General features: G+C 39.6%; 1 protein-coding gene across 7 annotated transcripts in view; it reads left to right on the plus strand.

The window, feature by feature from the left end:
* The window catches only part of USP25 (ubiquitin specific peptidase 25), a 75,728-nt gene that overhangs the window by 23,780 nt on the left and 29,420 nt on the right, over nucleotides 1–22,528 (plus strand). For all 7 annotated transcript variants that reach the window (XM_081326786.1, XM_081326788.1, XM_081326789.1 and 4 more), the window contains exons 7-11: nucleotides 221–358; nucleotides 9,779–9,855; nucleotides 10,525–10,598; nucleotides 11,043–11,191; nucleotides 17,626–17,753. In XM_081326786.1, coding sequence (XP_081182912.1) covers nucleotides 221–358; nucleotides 9,779–9,855; nucleotides 10,525–10,598; nucleotides 11,043–11,191; nucleotides 17,626–17,753 — 566 coding nt within the window. The remainder of the gene's footprint in view (nucleotides 1–220; nucleotides 359–9,778; nucleotides 9,856–10,524; nucleotides 10,599–11,042; nucleotides 11,192–17,625; nucleotides 17,754–22,528) is intronic.

Consider the following 22,528-nt stretch of genomic DNA (forward strand, 5'->3'; position numbering starts at 1 on the left):
GGCAGGTAGATCAATACTAGTTTATACAATTACTGATTCATCAACTCATCAAATGTTGATTTTTTGGCGGTGAGGGGAAGAAAAAGAAATAATGGTTTACTCTAAAATAATATAACTGTAATGGAGTTTGTTAACATTGTGATGAGAACATATTTATAGCTGTACTTCTTACAGAATAATAAACTACAAAATTCATTGTTTATAACTATTTCAAATACAGGAACATAGAAATTTACCTTTTATGCGCGAATTAAGATACCTCTTTGCACTTCTTGTTGGCTCGAAAAGAAAATACGTTGACCCATCAAGAGCTGTTGAAATTCTTAAAGATGCGTTTAAGTCAAATGATTCTCAGCAGGTAATTTAAGAGCTTTCTACCTTACTTTAAATAAAAATGGAGTTGGAATAATGCTCCGAATAAAATGTTACAAAAGTACTTTTACCTCATGGAATTTTCAGACTGGGTATTTTGTTAAAAACTGTATCAGTTAATTGTAGCTAATAAGGGATCTAGCTAAGGTGGTCAATTTGTCCAGAAATTACAAGATTTGTGAATATGTTCATTTTCTTTTTGTGGAATCATTTTTTTTTCTTTTAAACAAAACCACAGAGGTGGAAGTCAAGTCCACCATTCTATTCTTTCCAGGAATCTATGTTCAGATAAAAATATCCACAACCCTATGCAATAAATGGGAGAAGATTATCTGTCTCAAATCTTGAGTGGTTCCAGTATTTTGACTTTTATTCTGCTTTGCAGGATATTATCTATACTATAACATTAATCAAATCTGCAGTTTTACTAAATTTTCCTTCTATCATGTTCCCAGGTTATTCATAGTTGTATTACTATAGTAATTAATGTCCATGGGTATGAAAAATACTCATCTAGGACTGAACTTTATGTCACCCAAATATATACATGTTTCAAATTTGATAAGGAATTTTATGAGTGTAAAGCAAGCTAGTTTTATTGACATGCCAACCAGCTGTGATTTAAATAGCTTTGTAATCAGAATATTGTGCAGTACTTTATTACATGTTTTGCTAAAACCAATATATATTACAATTACAGGATTCCTATAATCTATTAGGTACTTGCTCAGTTAAAAAGAGAGCTGTTTACTCTATGAAGAATTGTTTATGATATGTTAATGCTTTGTTTTCATAGTGCTTACAGATCTATATCTTTACGATCTGCTCTTGAGTCTCTTAGGAGTCAGTATCTTTCCTTGAGCATAGAAAAAAATTGGTTTCCAGTAATTAGGGAAACCTTGCTGTTTCCCCACATTTCACAAAGATGACAAATTATCAACCATATCAAAAGCACTTTCCTTCAGTATTCTGGGATGCAGCTGTATATAAGCTCCCCTTATTTGAAATCTATCTGAAAATGTATTTTTAGTTGCTTGTAACATTGTTTTTGAACTTTAGCTTAGCATTCTTTGGAAACGCCAGCTTCTAAATATCTTGCTCAGTCACATTTAATTCTGCTACTCTGTTCCTCTTTCCCTTCCCTCCTCTTTGGAATTGTTTGCATTTGTAATACTTTCTGTTTGGGAACTTCCACCTAATTTCTAGGCTGTTTCTTGTTAAGTACATTTGTTGTGTAATCTTAAAAGAAGTTAAAGGTTGATCAAATACAATTTCCAGATATCCACAATATGTCTTCAACCATAGTAGACTTTAACTTCCTTTAAAATAATAACATTTTATGCTAGCATTCCTATTATTAGCAATGAACTTGCATTTCCATATTGGTTACTGTCTTATACCTTTATCCATCTCTGCGAGAGAATTTATTTTTTGCTTTTTCTGGACAACAATACATATAAATCTACATATAAATATCAGATACATCTATCACTTTTACTTCATGTTTTTGTTTTGCTTATGGAAGACTACAGATTTTCTTAATTCAGTTAGTAAATTCCATCAAAACTTTCATTTTATGTATTCTTCCATGTTTTAAAAAATCCAGATGTAACTGCAAAATCATAGAGATTTCTAGAGGGAGGGTTCAGATATGGGCAGTTCCTTTCTTTTTCCTGTTTCTATCCTTTTTAACAAATTGTGTTCTTTCTTCAGTTGATATAACCTCTGGGAGTCTGCCCACCATTTTTCAGTTATGTTAAATCATATTACCTTTCAGTTCATGTTTATCTTGCTCATTTCCCAGATGCTGGGCAATTAGTACTGTGTTGCCCCGAAAGTAAAACCTATCCTGAAAATAAGTCCTAGCTTGAGTTTCGTGGGTGAGCCTAATATAAGCCCTATCCCAAAAGTAAGCTCTACATAAGAGTCTGTGCAGCTGGCCACCCACCGATTCCATCTGGTTGCTACCATAGACACGTGGGGGGGAGCTGCCAGTACCGCTGCAAAGAGGCAAAGCTGGTGGGGGAGGGGGATATGATCCATGCGCCCCGCTTACCGTTACCTTGCCACAGCCTCTCATGCCACCCCAATGGTTCTGCGGCCGGTTTCAGCTGCTTGCGGCCCAAGACCACATTGTGCATCGTGCAGATTCAGAGGGAATATTTTCACCCCTGACAATATGAGTTCAAAAAGAAAGAGCTATTCCGTCGAGTTCAAGAAAGGAATCATGGAGGTATCAATAAATTTGTGTGGGCAGGGAAAAAACCACGAGTTAAACTTAAGATTATGCAGGATATTCGTGAGAGAGGTGGCCTTAAATTGCCTAATTTTAAATTATATTATGAAGCTGCTGCATTAGTAGGAATAAGTGACTGGATTAATTTGACGCAAGGGAGGTTATTAAATCTTGAGGGCCATGATTTGTTGTTTGGCTGGCATGCATATTTGTTGTATGATAAGAAGGTAGACAACGTGTTTAGGGTGCATATTTTAAGGCAGGCATTGCTGAGAGTTTGGAAGAAGTATAGACATAAGTTAAGTTGCAAGATACCATTGTGGGCAATTCCAAAACACGCAATAGAAAATATACATGCTGGCTTTAAACATGATGTGACTACGTACAAGGAGATCCTCAGTTTGGAAAGAAATGTTTGGTGTTTGAAATCATATAGCCTCTTGCGAGAAGAGAAGGTTGTTCAAAATTGGTTTCAATATACTCAGTTACGGGCCAGGTGGAAAGAAGACCAGAAAAATGGATTTACAATGACTGATGAAAATTTGATAAAGCAAATTAGAAATCAGGGACCAGCACATATCAAACGGATATATCTTGCATTGATAGAGATTGACTCAGAAACAGAGCTTGTTAAGGATTGTATGATAAAATGGGCCCAAAACATCCAGGAAGTTATCACAATGGACACGTGGGAAAAGATTTGGGTGAGGAACGTGAAATTTACTCAAGCTCAAAATCTAAGAGAGAACTTCTACAAAATGTTTTATAGATGGCATTTAGATCCTAAAAAGCTTGCAAGTATGTATCCGAATTATCAGCCTAAATGTTGGAGGTGTGGTGATGAAGATGCAACATATTTTCACATATGGTGGACATGTAAGAAGGTTAAGGCTTTTTGGATAAAAGTCTGGTGGAATATGCAGAAGATTTTTAAACAGAGGATAAAGTTTTGTCCGCAACTTTTTTTGTTGGGAATAATTGCAGACGCTACAGTTGTGGACACCAAGTTGATGTTGAACTTAATCACGGCGGCAAGACTTTTGATAGGCCAATATTGGAAGAAAGAGGAATTGCCGACCATAGAAGAGTGGACTTTAAAGGTTTCAGACCTGGCAGAGATGGCGAAGATTTCGGCCTATTTGAAAGATCATTCGCAAGAACGCTATATTATGGAATGGACAAAATGGATTGAGTTTATCCAGAACAAGTATAGGGTTAAGAAGTTTTATGTAGCATTTGAATAAGTCTTCTTTCGTTTTTTTTCCTCTTTTCTTATCTTAGTTTCTTTTTATACATACTCAATATTATTAAGGCTTGTTTTATCCTTTATAAGCTAGAGAGTGATGGATTTTAGAGTTTATAGTTGTTAGTATATGATTGTTTATGATTGCTTTTTATATATATACCTTGTATTTAGCTCTGGGAAGTCGGGGAGGGAGGGGGGGAGGGGGGGAGGTAGGGGGGGGAGGAGGGAGGGGGAAGGGGGGATTTTTAAAGGAAAATTGTATTTTAAAACTTTTCAATAAAAAAAAAAAAGAAAGGAATCATGGAGGACCCTCAGGGCAAGAATCTTACAAGCTTTCTGCAAAGAAAACAAGTTGGATCTCCGTATGGTCTGAAAATGGTGAGCAGAGTACAATATTGGTAAACCTCAGTCAACAGATGGACGAGGGAAATGCCAAGAAGCGAAAGTGTAGATCAGGTAGGCAGCCATTATTTCCTGAACTTGGAACACAACATTTGTGACTGGATTGCTGACAGGAGAGCAAAGGCTTTGGTTGTGTGTAGGGCTGATATTCAAGCATTTGCCATTGCACTGGCACCACAGTTAGAAATATCCCCAAAAGAATTCAAAGCATCACAACACTGGCTGGATGACTTCCTTTGGCAATATGAACTCTTGCTAAGAAGATCGACAATATTGTTCAAGCTGCAGGATGCTGAACTTATTAAACGTGCACTTGCATTCAAGTCCTTTGTTGAGGGCATCGACTTTTCAAAATACCAACTCTCCAACGTGATTGCCATGGATGAAACGGCATGTTGTGATTCAGGGTCAGCCTGTGGATTTGGCAGTTGGGTCGGACGACTCAGAGGAGGAGGAGGGGGGTGTTGAAGAGCTTGCTGATGATGGCCTTGAGGCTCCGCAGAGCCCTCAGCCAGGCCCCTCCCACCTGGTCACGACGGAGACCCAGCTGTGTGAGCCTGACAGCGTGGATGAAGATGACCCACAGCTGGCCCTGTTCAAGGACGCAGGAGGCAGTCAATCAGGAGTAAACAGAGGAAGGCAATGGGGCACCTCGGAAGGAGGCAGAGAGAAGCCACGCCCTGAACTGTATAAATGGGGAATGTGTGGGAGGGCTGGTTTGCTGAAGGCAACCGCTTGAATAGTCCTGTTTCATAGCTCCTGTTTCATGGTTGGTGTCTCTTTTATGTTAATAAATTTGGCAGGCTTTATTCCAGCCTCTTGCCGTTTGTAAAGGGGTTGTCCCTGCTTTTTCTGCAGGGCCGGTAGCAGGCTGGTACAGAACACGGCAGTGTTTATGGGCCATCTCAAACAATAATTGATCAGAGAGGTCCCTCGCCAATCTACATTCCCTCCGCTGGTTATGACAGTGCACGTGTTAGCTGTATGTTACCTATATTTCGTTACCTGGATGAAACGAAAATGCCACCTCTAATTATCACTAAGGGCAAGAAAGGTAAAATTGAAGGTGTTTCAGGCATTTATGTCCTTGAAACCGAAAAAGCCTGGTGCACATAAGGAAGCAGGGTGGATAATAATGATTTTTTAAAAAAATATATTTAAAAATTGGATTTTTTAAATTTAAATCAGATTTTTTAATTTAAATCAGTTTTTTTTATTTTTATCAAATTTAATAAAATGCTTTTGGAGTAAAAACCTATATAAATATAGTTTTCTATTTAATATACATTAATAATTTATATTCAGCATGAAATGGAGCTTAGTTATGTAGCGTGAGGCTGTATATTCTGCAATATTAACATTTTTGTTAATATTTTCATAGTAACCATGAGTTAAATCATAAAACAAAGTTCAGGAATATTCCTTTATCCCGTTGTTTTGCATATCTGTGTACATTACAAACTGTATGATTGTTTGAAGAGAAATGCATCTGTACCATGCTCTTAAGTGTTTTAATTAAAAGAATTTGAGTAGTTTTCCAACTATGTGTGATTAACCTATTAACCTAAAATCGGTTCTGATATTGCTGTTTTACTAACTTGACAGTTCATTATTCTAAATAAGAAACATTCATTTTGTTTGCAAATAATAATTAAGATTCTAACTACCAGCAAGAATGAGTCCTTACATTTAAAGAACACCTGTCATTTCAGATCCATCATGGCAGCGCCTGTTAGTGGGCATCCACTCACCTGCTGCCCGCCACGTCCCTCACCTTGTTGTGTCACTGCAGCATCACCAGCAGTCCCGTTAAATTAAATGGGACTGTCGGTGAGTCAACAGCAGATAAGAGGAGGAGCCACTGCAGGAGAGAGATGACAGTTCTTTAAAAATTATGATTTAAATCAAGTTGATTTAAATCAAGCCTTTTTATTAGTGGTTTAAATCATGATTTAAATTGACTTGATTTAAATCAAATCCACCCTTTAAGGAAGTGGGTCGATTTAATGCTGCCACTTGTTTTGAGAGGTGCCCAAAGAGGTCTGCTAGTCTGGGATTCAGCCAGTACTCACCACACAAAAGACATGAAGAAGTTCCTTGGAAAGAGAGGAATAGATCAAATAATGATTCCTGCAGGAATGACTGCCTATCTCCAGACTCTGAATATTGTGATAAACAAGCCATTCAAGGACCATTTGCACAGGGAAATCAGTGACTACATTGAACACAGATTGAGAGAAATCAGCATGGAAATTTTGTGAAGCCTAGCCTGCCAGAGGTCGTGACTTGGGTGAAGAATTCATGGGATAAAATCACTGACAGCTTTGTTGCTAATGCACTACGAGTAGGCTACACGGACAAGAAGTGCTCATTTAAGGAGACCACTATTGCTGGACATGAGAGATTGGGGCCAATAGTTCTACAGGAACTGGAGTCACAAGAGGTTAAGGCCAGAATTCGGGGTTTGGGAGAGTTACCATGTGAAGATGTTACAGAAGATGACTTAGCTGTTGATTGTTGTACATCACCATTGTGGTTGTGGTTGCGCTGGGGAGGGTTGGCGGTTACGGTTGGGGTTAGGTATTGTGGTTGCCCTGGAGGGGGAATGGGGGTTAGGGTGGGGCAGGGTTGGGGGGAGTGGAGGTTAGGGTTGTGTTGGAGCTGGAAAGCAGGTGCTACGTGGGTCAGATGGGGATCTGTCAAGTATTATGACAGCATTGGTAGACACGATGTGGCTTGGCTAAAAGTGACCGGTCGCACAAGTGGGGTGGGGTGAGGCAGGCCACAGAACAAGTGAGGTGATGTGAGGCAGATCCCCCATCACCTGCCCACTCTCTTCTCTTTCACTCCCGAGCCCCTTCCAAGAACCCAAGCGGCAGGTGGAGCGCCGGAGCTAGAAAGCATCTGTTTTCCAGCTCCATCACGTTTCTCTGAGGATAAGGAGCTGGAGAGCTTGCCCCACCACCGCCCAGATGCCCTTGTTTCCCCCAAGCATTACTTTGCTTACCTGATTTCCACCTTTGTCACATTCCTCCATTGCATTCCTCCACCACCATGTGCAGTCCCACAAACAAAAGAAGTTTGTGGGACTAAAAACAACCGTTCAGTCAATCACTTCCAGCTTTGCGACTTTTTTTTTTTTGCAAGAATTTGGAATTGATTGATTGACCTTTTTTTTCGTCCCACAAATTTCTTTTGTTAGTGGGACTGCACACGGTGATGGAGGAATGCGATGGAGAAATGCGACAGAGCTGGAAATCAAGTAAGCAAAGAAATGCTTGGGGAAAGTGAGGTCATCTAAGTGGTGGTGGGGCAAGCTCTCCAGCTCTGCAGCTACAGAGAAATGCAACAGAGCTGGAAAGCAGGTGCCAAGGTAAACCCCCTAAGGGGGTTGCTCTGTACCATCTGCTCAGGCTCGCCGGCAGCATCTACGGTAAATGTGGCGGCATTCCTGCTCTGGCGGGGATAGAGTAGCCAGTATGTGTTCTGACAGCAATACACCCGCTTGCTGATGGCAGGATGCCTGCTCCTTCCTCGACCCTCCGGCCAGTGTTCCACCTGCTGCTTTGGCCCTGGGCTGCCGCCTCCCTGCTCACCTCTCTGACAGGTCATACCATGCTAGTAAGATGGCCTTCCAGCATCCCCGGGGCAAAGCCCCCCCATCACCCAGAGAAATGGCCTGACCGCCCCCACCTTAGCAGCCTTCTGGCTGCCATGGGGCTGCAGAGGCTGGTCTGGGAAGGGCACACGTGCCTTCCTGCCCGACCGGACTCTGTCATACAGTACTTTAGTTTTACTAGTTGGTCCGCCACCATGCTCTGAGGTTGGTCCATTGTCGCCACACTGCATCTCCCCCCATTGCGCAGGCCACGCCCACCCCCCTGCTTGCTGCTTGCTGCTTGCTGGTAATATAAAACCTACCCCGAAAAGAAGTCCTAGTGCTTATTTCAGAGCCCAAAAGAAAATAAGACCAGGTCTTATTTTCAGGGAAACGTGGTATACATTCAACAAAGGCTATGAATTTGGTAGACCAATGTTTTTCCTGATTTATGTAGATTTATCCTAATTGAATAACACTGGACAGAGTATGAATCTCTGTCCTTATTGCATGGGATGATCTCCAGTGCAATAACAAGGAACAATTTAGATTTCCATCTGTCTGCCAAAGATCATTTACCAATCCATATGAGGTGAAATCCAATTTATATCAATTATTCCCATGGATTTTTTTTAAGATAACAGTCCATGTGTCTCATTTTCACATCCTTTCTGAAAGTAGTAGTTACATTCCTTTCATTTGTTGTCATTTGCATGGACCTAAGCTATTAGGAGAACTGTAGCTTCTTTGATATTTCAAGTTATTACGAAGTGAGTATGGCTACTTTTTACAGCATGTAATCATCTGTAGGAATGTCTTTGACAAATAGGAGAAGGAGGAGCTGCAACAATCATAGGAGAAGCAATTTAGCTTGCAGGAGTAATGAGGCATGGCAAACATCTTAGAAGGGACCCTTTCTACTTTCTTGGATTGTAAAAGTGAGGGAGAGGAAAGATATACTTTCAGACTTACAATTACTTGCAACCTTACAATAAAGAAACATCCATGTTTGATGTTTCGTTCTAATTGCCTTGAAGGGCTGACAATTAACAGTTCCATTCCTTCTGGAGGTAAGTTGCCTCTTATCTGACCAGTGCCTAGTCTGCGGCATCTCCTCTTCTTAATTGCGTTAGTAAATTCCATCAAGAAGGACATTTTCACAGACTATTATACAATATCATTTTTACCCAAATGTATTTGCAATTGATTTAATAATTCGGTGACTTCCCTGTTTGCTTTTTATAGAGAGGTCTCTTCACATAATCTGATCCTCATACCAGTGAGGCGCCAGTTATCCTAACTATTCATTCAGGGTACAGTTACCTTTCCTGTTTTGCAAATTCTATTCTCTCTCCCTGTTCCTCTCCTGTATTTTTTTTTCCTCTTAAAAGCTTGACATTTTTTCCCATAAGGTACAGAATATCTTGTTGCCTTGTTTCTGATTGTTGGTCTTGTCCACTGAGCTTGTTTATCGACTTGATTTTCATCCTTCCAAAGATTTGCTTCATCTTTCAGCTTCTATTGGTTTAGTAAAATATAGTCCACTTTAGTGAGTTGGTCACTTAGTGCTCCATTCATTGTAATTTTTCTTCAAGTCCTGTGCTTGCTACAAATATATGCTGGGCTATTTTGGCAAAGAAAAATGGCATGATTGTAGCCATTGAAATTATGTTTCTCACTTCATCACCATTAATGAAATATTTCTATTTATACTTTATCCCTCCAATTTCAGGCTAGAAAATATGTCAGGAACTTCCTAGCAAACTCCAATGTAAAACTTCTGTTAGTTCTCCAATGACAAAGTCCTGTTTGTTTTTCATGTTGTGTATTACAGTGCCTTTTGCACTTCCAACTCTTGCACATATTTTCCAGTGACTTTTCCTGTATTCCTGTCTTCATGTGTTTGTTTATTATTTCTCAACAGCAAGATGTGAGCGAATTCACACATAAGCTGTTGGATTGGTTAGAAGATGCCTTTCAGATCCAGGCTGAAGAGGAACAGTAAGTAACTCTTGTAGTAATAAAGATTAATTTATAATTGAGTGTATTTTAACATGTCATTCACTGAATATTTAGCATCAGAAATCTTACGTAGCTCAACTCTTGTAATCTATTATGATACTGAAATGCAATGCAACACAACACAATATTTTTGAATATGGGTAGCTTAGATGAAAAATGTTAATCTGTACAGTCATGTAAGATTAACTGGTAGAAGAGTAAAACAGGCAGATGTAACTTCATATTTTTGTCCTAGATTATCTGGATTGCTCTCTCCCCTTCTAGATATTGTGAATATAGTATGAAATTACTCATCATGCTGCTATTTCAAGATCAGTTTAGGAGTGGTTTGCGGTCACTATCAGATTTATCATAAATATTTGGCTTATGTGGAGAAATCATTTACCTTGCTTGAATTAAAATGTTTTAAAGAAATTAATATTTGAATACAGTTGAAAACCATTTCATGGATTCTGGTTGAAAATTTGGATACCAATTTCATGATGATAATAAAATTAACCTCAAAATAATTATAATTGACTACTATAGATTATGAGTATAATATATTGGAGGGAGTTCCATTGAATGCAAATATTTATGTGGAACCATTTGATTAAAATATATGGAATAATTTGCATTTAATTTTAACAAAGGTAATTGTGTCTTTAGGAATGGAGAGAAGCCAAAGAACCCAATGGTAGAACTGTTTTATGGACGATTTTTAGCAGCTGGATTTCTTGAAGGTATTAATTTTGAGTGGGCGTATATTTGTAGTTCAATTCTCTCACTAATTTTTAATACTAAATGTAGTACTAAATACTAGTTTAATAATAAAGCCCTAAAATAGCCTTAACAAGGCTTTTAAAAAGTATTCCTCCATCCACTATCCCACCCAGAGAAAATGTCCCACTTAACATTCTTTTTATATACTGGGAAGAAACATGCATTTTTCCAGCTTAAACATTCTTACGTTTCTGGGATTTATTTATTTTTTGGAGTGGGGGGGGAGCGGGAGGAGGATGGAACCTAGTATTTAATTACAACTTCTAATATCATGTAGAGTAGCAGACATTTGAAATCATATTTGACAGATCAGTTAGGTCATGTTTAAACAGCTTTATAATAAGATAATAATGTTGACTTTGTATGTTTTCTATTGAAACCTTATACCTCCCTTTTCTGATAAGGGAAGAAATTTGAAAATACAGAGATGTTTGGCCAGTATCCACTTCAAGTTAATGGCTTCAAAGATCTTCATGAGTGCCTAGAAGCTGCCATGGTTGAAGGAGAGATTGAATCTTTACACTCAGAAAATTCTGGAAAATCTGGTCAGGAGGTAAGTGATATTATTAGACATTTAGCAATACCAATAACCCTTTCCATGAAGCACACCTAGTTTAAAATATAGATGACACAACATATTTTGGCACATCATTTATTTACACAAACAAAGAAGAGCTTAATACACTTTATGTTTATTTGGACCTGGACCAATTCTAAAATTTATGTTTGAAGAGCGTAAGTCTATATCCTGAAATGTGGAAGCAGGGTTCCTTTTATCTCCTTTATCCTCAGCTCCAGAAAGCTGATAGGTGATCACTGAATCAAAATTTCATAAAAAAGTAAATAAAACCAGTATTTAAACCACAAGCATACTGGTGACATCAGAGAAAAACACTGAAATAATGATATAAAACTATTCATACCATTTATAATATAAAATCAAAAGATTAAATTAGGTGAGACAATTGTATAATTTTAGTGATTAAATTCAAATAAATGATAAACTAGTCAGAGCGTAATCAGTGGCAGATTAATTTATATGATACAATATTTAAAGTGCTAAAAAAGTTTTTTCTTTGCATTCCAATGTGACTGTACTTTTTCTTTGGTACCTTTAAATTACTTTTGGCAACTGACAAGTCCATGCAGTTTTCATGGCAATGTGGTTTGCCATTGCCTCTTCCTAGAGAAATATAACTGGGCCAGTCACCCAGCTGCTTTTATTCCTAAGGCAGGACTGGAACTCACAGTTTCCTGGTGTCTAACAATGTCTTTAACCACAACATCCAACTTGCACTTACATATGCATACTTAAAAATTATAAATTTTTAAGCATAAAAGAAAATATTTTGACTCTTAATAGTAGTTGCAAATTCCTAGATGGCTTTCAGATTTAGAGAAAATCGCAGAGAAAAGTTAAGAAAGGTAAAACATTGCTAAAGATAAAAATTATGTTACCAGATAAGAAAAATTAAAGAATAGAATGACTTGATATTTTGGGACAAAGGCTAAAGGCTTAAAGCTATACATTATTTAGCAGCTTGGTCCCTGACATATTAAAAAGTTCCCCATTTTTCTGAATCAGCATATTTTATATTCTCGACATTCTGCTTCATATGTTCCCCTAATTTCCCTTCTTTCTTTCTCCTAACATTTGAGCATGTAGAGAGCTGCTTTTTTTTATATCAACCAGGTGTTGATCTATAAACCTATGTATGTGAAAGGAATGGACTGGCCTGTTCCCCAGGGCTGAAATTGTGTGTTGAGAGAGAACTACTGACCCAAAGTCACTTGGCTGGCTTATGTGCCTAAGGCAAGACTAGAACTCATAAGCTCTGGTTTCTAGCCTGGTGCCTTTACCACTAGAACAAACTGGCTCTCGTCATTCCCAGTTTTATTGATTGTTATTTGATTGGATTCTCATTGTTCATTACATCACTTTTCTTCAAATTAAAACTGGTATTTGTGAATTGTTAAACCAATTTTTTCCTTCTGTTCTTCTTAATGGGATTTGCTTTCATTGTCTCTTCTTTATCGGTAACCAAATAATAAATTAGTCTACTCAAAATGTTCTATCCTTGGTTCCCCAAAGCACTTCATTCTTATGTTCCTATAGAGTTTCGAACTCTTTTTAAGAGTGATTGGTTTTATTATGGCATTTATTAAAATTTAAAAAATAGAAAATAAAGCAGAAACAATTCGTATTTCCATATTTTACTTCCACACAAAATACATTCATAAAGCAAGATATAATAGTGTAAATTTACGTACTAAACTTCATTTCAGCATCAGTGTTCTGTTAAAATAAAGCTTGTTTTTCCACATCTGATTGATGCACTATGACGTAGCTGTCTATATAGTTTGTCTCAAAATAGTTATCTAAAAATTTAAAGTAGTTTCTCAGAATGTGTAATATCTTTGTGATCTATTAAACTATTCCATGAATGTTGGTTGTATATAAGTCACAGTTGAGTTGGGAGAAAAGCCTAGTGAAAACTTTATATAATAATGTTATATTCAGTCCACAGCTCTTCAGAGAAAGTTTTCCATATCATTTAAGCAATATTTAGTTCAAGCCATGGCTTCAAGCTATCTTATCTAGTTCAGGTTGGCCTTGTTCAGGTTCTATCATCCATTAAACCTAATTCCTTTTACACAGCATATTTAAAGCTTAAGTGTAGTATGGCTTCATTTGACCTATATCTGAATATACCCCATCATTGTTCCATATTTGTTCTTCACAGTAGCAAAAAAAGAGGAGGAGGGTTTCTAAAATATTTTTTGTAACTTATTTAATGAAAAATAAAATATTTTTGTTTGAAATATTTATGCATAGTGTTTCTTTGAGCTGTCATGGGCAAAATAATATTTTCAAGAACAAAATGGTAAGAGATTGTATTAAGCTTGTAACAATTCTCTGCTCCTTAACCTTCCTGGAGCTTTTTTTTTAAAAAAAAAATTCAGCAGGATAATTGATAAAAAGTAATTCTATCCTCTTATTATGAGTGTTCTGTCTTTGAGATTTATTATTAAGTATTGATGGGCCACTACACAGTGTTCACTCAAAAAGATAGAGTGGATATGTAGACTTAAAGGATATGTGTTAAAAGGCCAGGTTTTTGAGATATAAAAAAATAAAGACCAAGATAGATCAATTCAGAATTTTTTACACCTTTAAGCTGTATAATTCAACTTAAAAACAAACTGAAACTTTTAAAGGGAAAAATAACTATAAAAAACATACAACAGCATGGTTGTGTAAGTGTGCACACCCTTAAACTAATAGTTTGTTGAATCACCTTTTGATTTTCTAACAGCACTCAGTTTTTCAGGGTAGGAGGCTATCAGCATGGTACATCTTGCCTTGGGAATCTTTGCCCCCTGTGCAAAAGCACTTCAAATCTGTCAGATTGCAAGAGGATTTCCTGTGATCAGCCCTTTTCAGGTCACTCCCCCAGAATTTCAATTGGATTCATGTCTGTGCTCTGACTGTGCCATCCCAAAACTTGAATCATCTTCTGGTGAAGCAATTCTTTTGTTGATTTGGAAGTATGTTTTGGGTCGTTGTCGTGTTGAAAGATGAAATTCCTTTTCATCTTCAGCATTTTAGCAGAGGCCTGACAGTTTTGTGCCAAAATGATATTTGCAACTGTTCAAAATTTCCTCCACCTTGACTAAAACTCCAGTTCCAGCTTCAGCTGTAAAACAGAATGCTGCCACCAGAGTGCTTGACTTTTGCACCAAACATACTTTCTGGAATTATGGCCATAAAGTTCAACCTTGGTCTCATCAAGCCATAATGCATTTTCCCACATGCTTTTGTCAGGTTTTTGCAGGCTTGTATGTTTTTCTTCGTAAGAAAAGCCTTACGTCTTGCCACCCTACCCCATATGAAGAACCTGGGAGATTGTTGTCACGTGTAGAAATTGCCACACTCCTTTAATGTTGCTGTAGGCCTCTTGCCACCCGCTTAGACCAGTGTTCTTGGTTTTTTTCCATCAATTTTGGAGGGACATCCAATTCTTGGTAATGTCACTGTTGTGCCATAATTTTTTCTACTTGTTGATGACTGTCTTCACTGTGTTCTGTAGTATATCTAATGCCTGGGAATTGTTTTGTACCCTGTTCCTGACTAATACCTTCCAACAATGAAATTCCTTTGATGCTTTGTAAGCTCTGTGCAGATCATGGCTTTAGCTATAAAAGGCAACTCAATAAATGTAAGAAAAATCCCATCAGAGCAGCTGAACTTTAATTGATGGCAAATGCGTACTGACTTCTATTTTAATGCCAGTTTGAATGTGGTTGGTGTCAGGTGCAAGAAATCAGGAACCAAAGTGATTGAAATGAATATAGATTTAATGCATTCTAGATGTCAGAATCCATTTATATCACATTCATAAATGTATGTTTAAAACATTATCCCCCCCATACGGATTCTGCCATCTCCCGAGGAAGGATGAGCATATGTGGATTCAGCCTGCCTTAGGTTATTTCAAAGACCAAGGAAACCTTTTGAACTGGGGGGATCAAAAGGGAGGAAGGTATCTGGCTTGTGTTTTCTTTTAATTTGGGAGAGGAAGAAGGCAATAACCATAAAGATTCGAAGTTCCTTTTTTTCTTTCCCACGAAAGGGATGACATGAAGTAGAAGGATGGGGGCTGACCAAATGGGGTTGAGGGAAGTGGGGTTGAACCGGGTACCCTTTATAAAATTTCAATTTGTAAAACAATACTAAGTCCTGTCTTGTATTCCCACAACCAAGCATGTCCTAGTAAAGATTCCTTTTGGACTAGAACTGACTCCAAGAGTTTTTGTCTTCCTAAGATGTGGATTGGGGTGGGTCCTGACACTAACACTTTCTACAAGAATCTGAACCACTAATGGTCAAAGCAAATGGCTTTAGATAAGAGTCAAGGGAATTCAAGGTGGATGGATTTAAATCTCGTGTGGGTGACGAAGAAACTTGAGACTGATGATGTGCTTGACATCTTCCTTGGGCTCAGCTTGGTCAGCTCCCCTTCAGTTGGTTAACTCTGAAAGTCACTTTCCTATTTGTGAGAGGGTATGCATATTTAAGCAACCACATTATTGTAAGTTTTTTATTGTTATTTTCCCTCCAAAAGATTATAGGTTGTTTTTCAGTGGAATTATATATCTTATATGTTGTATTAAAGGTGGTAAAAAAATCTGAAGTTATTTATCTTGCTCTTATTATTTTACATTTGAAAACAGGGTATTCTATATCCACTGTATTAAAGAAGCAAGGTAGCCTTCCGTACATTGATAAATTGAGAAATGCAAATTTTCGAGTTTTAAATGTGTCCAAGTCAGAATGTTTTCTTGTTCTTTGCTGTTTATGTAGATAGAGAGCCTTAGAGTGTCATCTTAAGGACAGGGTTGTTATTAGAACCAGCATAAAAAATCCAGGTTGTTCAGGTAGGAATGCATTAATAAAATGAATAATATTGGACTTAAGAAGACTCCCCACCTCTTTACTGTAATATTTAACACTTGTATAAAAATACATTCAGTTGTGTATGGTTGGTATTAAAGGTTGGTCAAATAGTTTTGTTTGGCAGACAATGGATATATATTTTTGTATGTGAATTATGTGCATTTTTGTAATATATGGAATATGACGTTAGAATTTTAAAACATAGATTTTTGTCTTAACAAATCGGCAGTCATACTTGATAAAAAAATTTCATGTCTGAATAGATATGGAAATGTCTCCTATCTGTAATATCCCAGACCAATGTTTTGGATCTTTCAACTAGTGGAAATGTTCACTTTTTAATCACAGGTTAAGCTTATTGTAGGGACTACCTTCTATTATGCCGTAGCTACTTAAAGGAATTATGTGGATAAGTTTGTTAGCAAGTTACTTTTTGAATAGGAGTTAGTTTCTGAAATGTGTCTAAAAATATCTCCACAACTATTGGGCTTTCTTTGTAGTTAACATTTTTCCCATTTTTTTTGTCCTGGTCTTCTCTAAGGTTCTAGGACAACACCTTTACTAAAGAGTTTCTCAGTGCAATTACTCCATCCAAAATTCAGCCTAGTGAGTTGGAATAAAGAGAACAGATCTGTTCATTTTCTAGAAAACAGACACTGCAAAATTGAAATTTGTATGCATCTGACACATTTTGATATAATGTTCCAAGGTCAGTAAATTAGATTAAATATATGTCTAAAAAAAAGAAAAAGTATGGAGTGCTGTTTTCAATTTTAACGTGTTATTGTAGCACTTTAATCAATTTTTAACTTTGAACACAAGTCAGATTGCATAGTATCAATTCACAGAACTATCAACAGGGACTGAATAAACAAATATATTTGTTGATCATGATATAAAAATAGATTGCTGTAGAAATACCAATTATTACCTTGGACAAGGTATAGTCTTTTTTAAATAAAACCAGTTTGATAAATAAGAATATTAATGTAGGTACTGATACCACACTATGTTTGTGTAATCATTTTGATCATATCTAACATGAAAGATTAGTAGAAGGGAAGCTAAAAACAGGTTTTAGTTTCAGAAAGTTGTGGAAGGTAAACAATGTATGCTAACAGTTCAGCGTATGCTGACTACAATTATAATGTAATTGTAGTTTCAACATAGTTTGTAATTGTTATGAATTTCCTTAATATTGTTCAAACATATATTTAATTGACTGCCATTTTTATTAAGATCTGGATCTTATTAACAGTAGAAGCATTATTTGAAAGCATATATATCATTTCCCCCACATTTAAAAAAAGCATCTGCCAGTAACATGGATAGCTTGAATGTATTGTTTGAGGATGACAGTTGTAGTCCAGCACATCTAAGGTCACCAAGTTGGGTAAGACTTAAGTGTATCAATCTGTGCTGCAAAATACATTTGTTCTTAGAACATAGAAATATGTTCTATATGGACAGTTAATTTTTTTTAAAAAATTGATGTGATTGAAATTCTTTTTTTTTCTGTTTTCTGCCAGCACTGGTTTACTGAGCTACCTCCGGTCTTGACCTTTGAGCTCTCAAGATTTGAATTCAATCAAGCTTTGGGAAGGCCAGAAAAGATACACAACAAATTAGAATTCCCTCCGGTTTTATACCTGGACAGGTACAGCTCTTTATAGAACTTGATAGCAGGGTAATATAATTTGGGATATAATATTCAGAGAATAATCTAGTTGCTACAGTTAGATATAGGATTGTGACAAAATATACTGTCCGTTTGTTTTTTATTCCCATTATTTCTTGTGACAAAAATTAGAGGTTGAACATCTGGCATCTCTTTTCCATATAGGACTTTAATCTATGATCCTAATAATTATTTTGTTAGCATGTGAAATTATGTGTGTTATATAATAGTTTGCATACTCTGTTTAGCCTTCTTTTTTTGGTATCGGAATGTAGATTGACCTCTTCCAATAGATTATTATCAGTCCATTAGCATCCTTTAGTATATCTATTTGAGGTTGGAAACTCCTCCTGAGTTCAGAGATCTTTATTTATTAAATTTGAAAGATATTCCTTGTTTTTCCTTGTGTGTTTCTCTCTTCAGTATCTCTATCGATATTGCTGTAATGTTGTCTTTTCTAAGAGTTTTCTGAAACTCTTTTTTTTCTCTCCGTTCCTTTCTGAAGTTTCTGCCTCGACAATTTCTGCTGTTCTGACATTCAGTTTCTTTTCTTTTCTTCCTTCAATGAATTGTTTCACATTCATTCTTAATGACTTCAATTCATTCCATAATTCTGGTTCTTTATCAATGAGATTCAGGACTTTGAAATGATCCTCGTGTTTTCTTTGACAATGGTGGGTATATGTTCCAAGATCCGATTAGGTAAATTGACGGGCTTTCTTTCTCTTCTTTAGCTTAGCTTGAAACTTCTACATGAGCAAGCAGTTTGTGATCTGTTCCATAGCCAGCACCTGGCCATGTCTTTGGTGCTATAGCTTTTCTGCCTCCTTGTAGCAATCATATAGCAATAATAGATTTCTTTCTTATATATGCCATCTGTTTTGTATGATTGAAGACAGTATTAACCGGAGAAATTAGTGGAGTGGCAGAAATTGATAACTTGTTCTCCTGTTTCATTTCAGTTTCATAAAGCATACAATCCAACTAACTACATTTCCCCCTTTTTAATATTTCCAACTTTGGCATTTTAGTCTTCAGTCACAAGCAACAGATATTGCTTGCATTGTCTCCTGATTTCAAAGTGAACTTGGTCATAACACTCTTCTTCTGCATCTTTGAATTGGAGCATAAACTGGAGTGATCATCATATTAAAGGGTTATCACAGAACAACATGGAATTTAGTCATGGATTGCATTGTAACCAAGTACTGTGCTTGCTGTACACTTGTTAACTATAAAAGCAACACGTTCCTTCATTGTTTTTTTATATTCTTAGTAATAAATAGTGTGAAATAGTCTTTCTGACTGAAAGATTGAAACTTCTGATCAGCCCATCTCATTTTGCTATTGCCTAAGACACGGGTCGGCAACTCGCGGCTCCGGAGCCGCATGCGGCTCTTTGAGCCGTCTCCTGCGGCTCCCAGCCGCCCGGTGCGCGCGCACCTCTTCGAACGGGCAGTGGTGCGCGCGCACCTCTCCAAATGGAGAGTGGCACCGCCCGTTTGGAGAGGTGCGCGCGCACCTCTCCGAACGGGCGGAGGTGCGCGTGCACCTCCCCAAACCTTTGGAGAGGTGCGCGCGTACCTCCGCGCGAACGGGCAGCGGCGCCACTCTTTGAGAAAGCTGCCGCGGCCCGTCTGCAAAGCTGCCAAAAGCGGCAGCTTTGCAGACGGGCCGCAGCAGCTTTCCCAAGAAGCGGTGCCGCTGCCCATTCCGAGAGGTGCGCGCGCACCTCTCCGAACGACCGTAGGTGCGCGCGCACCTCCCCAAACCTTTGGAGAGGTGCATGCGTACCTCCGCGCGAACGGGCAGCGGCGCCGCTTCTTGGGAAAGCTGCCGCGGCCCGTCTGCAAAGCTGCCGCCTCCGCTCCCTTCCTTCGCCCGGCCTGCTTTTCCAACCTCACTTCCCTCCCTGCCAAAGCTCCTCCTTTTTTACTCAAACCGATTTTCGGGGTTCCTCGGCTTACACCCCTTGGCGAGAGACCCCAAACGTCCCTTTCTCTCCGCTCCTCCCTCCCTGCCCGCAGAGGCGCTTGCCCTCCCCTGGCTCGTTCAACGGGGGGAATAGGTCGGGTACCCCTTTCCCCCCGAGAACGACACGTGTAAATCTCAAAACGACCCCGGCAAGCTTCGCGCAAAGCCGCCAGGCAGACCCGCGAGCTGGGGCTCAGAGCCAGTAGCTGGAGGGGAAGAAAAAGACGGTGCCGTCTGAGGAGTCTCTTCTTCGGCTATCTTGCTCTGCCCGTCTCCCGCTTGAAAGAACCTCCTCAGCGGATCGGTGCGGTGAAGAGGCCGGGCTTCCTTCGGGGGGCCTTTCATTCCTGTACAAGGGGGAAGGGGAACTCTCTGTGCTTTTGTGTGTGTGTGCGTGTGCGTGTGTGTGTGCGTGTGCGTGTGTGTGTGTGTGTGTGTGTGTGTGTGTATGTAAAGCACGAGAGAGGGAGGAAGGGGGGGGAAAGCGAGATCTCAAGCCCTGATGTTTCCTGCCTTCCACTGCCAGCGGCCGCCCCGCATTCTTAGCATTCCTAGGCTGTGACTCCGAGGTCGTCGTCGCCGTCTCCGCTGAGCAGCGCCGCTTGGAAGAGAAAGGGAGCAGGACAGGCACGCTCGCCCCAGCGGAGTGGCCGGCCCTCGTTTTAGTAGCGAGACAGTAATCGCTCCCCCCCTCCATCACACATAAAAAAATGGCAACCGCGCGCGTCCACAAGAAAAAACTGTTTTGCGCATGCAAAACGGCGCCGCCCATCCGGAAAGCTGCTCTCAGCCTGTCCGGAAGAGTAACGAAGAAACGCAGCTGGAACGTGAGCTGAGTTTCCAGGAAAAAAGTTTATTGCGAATACTAACGGCAAACAATGATCCGAAAGAAAGCAAAGTCAGCGTTGGCTGCTACCTGCAACCAACGCTGTTATATACCCCCCCACCCCCAACGCCAACCACACCCACCCCCTTTTACCACCCCACCCTTCCGTGTCTCCTGCCCCACCCCTGCGCCCACCCCTGCGCTCTTCCTCGGCCCACTGCGTCGGCACTGGGTCATGTCGGCCGGCTGCGCGTTTCCACGGCTGTTCCCCGGCCTTCCGGAAGGCCCCGGTGGCTGCTGGGGCATCGAGGGAGGCGCCGGTGGCTGCTGGGTCGTCCCGGCGGCCGCGCTCTTCCCCGGCTCGCTGGAAGGCCGCAGTAACGGGGCTGCATACAGATGCCGGCAGCTGGTCACGGGACCAAGACAAGGTGGGCCTGCGCTAGGCGTGTGCGAGGATGGCGGGGGTGGCTCCCGTGGCGAGGAGGGCGCGTCCGTGGGGGGTGAGGGCTTCGCGCCATGCTGCGAAGAGGGGCCCTGCCGAATGTCACGCCCGTAGGCTGCAACAGCTGCCGCGGCCCGCCTGTAGAGCTGCCGCCTTCGGCAGCCTGCAAACGTGCCGCGGCAGCTCCCCCAAAGAGGAGGAAAGCCGCCGCCGCCCGTTTGCAGGCCCCCGCCCTCCTCTCTTTGGGAGAGGTGCCGCGGCACATTTACAGGCTGCCGAAGGCGGCGGCGCCGCTGCCACTGGGAACCGGTTCCATCACACACACAGGAAGGTGGCAACCGCGGGCGTCCGTGCATGCGCAAGGAAAAAGCGTTTTGCACATGCGCAAGATGTTTTTTACGCATGCGCGTGCATGGACGCACGCACGCGGCTCCCACTTTTTTGTGTGTGTGATGGAACCGGTTCCCAGTGGCTCTTTTCCTTTTTCAGGTTGCCGACCGCTGGCCTAAGATGTCAATTTACGTTTGTTTCATTTCACGTTTCTGTTGCATTTTCCCATGTTCATGCTTTCACGTTTCTGCTTTGCAACTTTCAGGGTTTTTTCCCCCCTCTATGCCGAATTATGAAAGCTTTTAATCACTCATATAAACGTAATTAATATTCAGGAAGATTCTTAGTTCTTCCTCAGTATCGTGTTGATATCCATCTGACTTAAGGAGCCCCATCATCCAGCATTATATTGTTAAATCTATACTTTCCATGCATGTGGTTTTCTTGGTAAAATTGCAGGAATGTTTTACCATTACATTCTGTGCAGTGTGGATTGATGCCTTTGTCATTATCTAAAGTCGTCATCTGCCTTATATCACTGCTCTCCAATATAGGTGTTTGCTTATTTTTGCTGGGCAACTAGGATGACCCCACCTGACATACAGTATATCCTCTTAGCATATATTTGTAGCACTTTACTCATCCTTCCCAGGAATACCAGCTCTGCCATGATGAGAAGCACGGCAGGACTTGGGGAGGGTTGCCTTTGTGGAGGAGGTATAATTGAACATTTCTTTACTGAAAGTAAATGCTTTCCTTTACTGAATCTTTTCTACGGATTTTCACGATAACTTTGTCATATCCTATGATTCATAAATTATCTTGTTGCTTAGGAGACTTTTGTGTTCCCTCTATGGACAAATTTTAGAATTATATAACAGGTTCCAAAATTTTGGCTGCTCATCAAAATTGTCACTGATTATGGAAGGATGAAATGCAGCTATGCTTTTATATTCTTTGTGTTTTCTGTTAGGGGGGAAATTAATTGTTGGTCAATGACATCATAAACTTGGGTTATTTTTGTGACTGTTTTTTCATTGAGGCAAAAAAATTTTTTAAAAGAAAACTTGATGAATTAGGAGGCTTGCATTAATTACAAGAGAACTAGAGCTTTTGTTCATTCAGTCATTGCTATGGCTTCTAATTGTATGCACTCTGGTACATAGAAATGTAATTTTTTTA

Source organism: Vipera berus (genome assembly GCF_964194415.1).
Source record: "Vipera berus genome assembly, chromosome: 4".
Taxonomy (NCBI): domain Eukaryota; kingdom Metazoa; phylum Chordata; class Lepidosauria; order Squamata; family Viperidae; genus Vipera; species Vipera berus.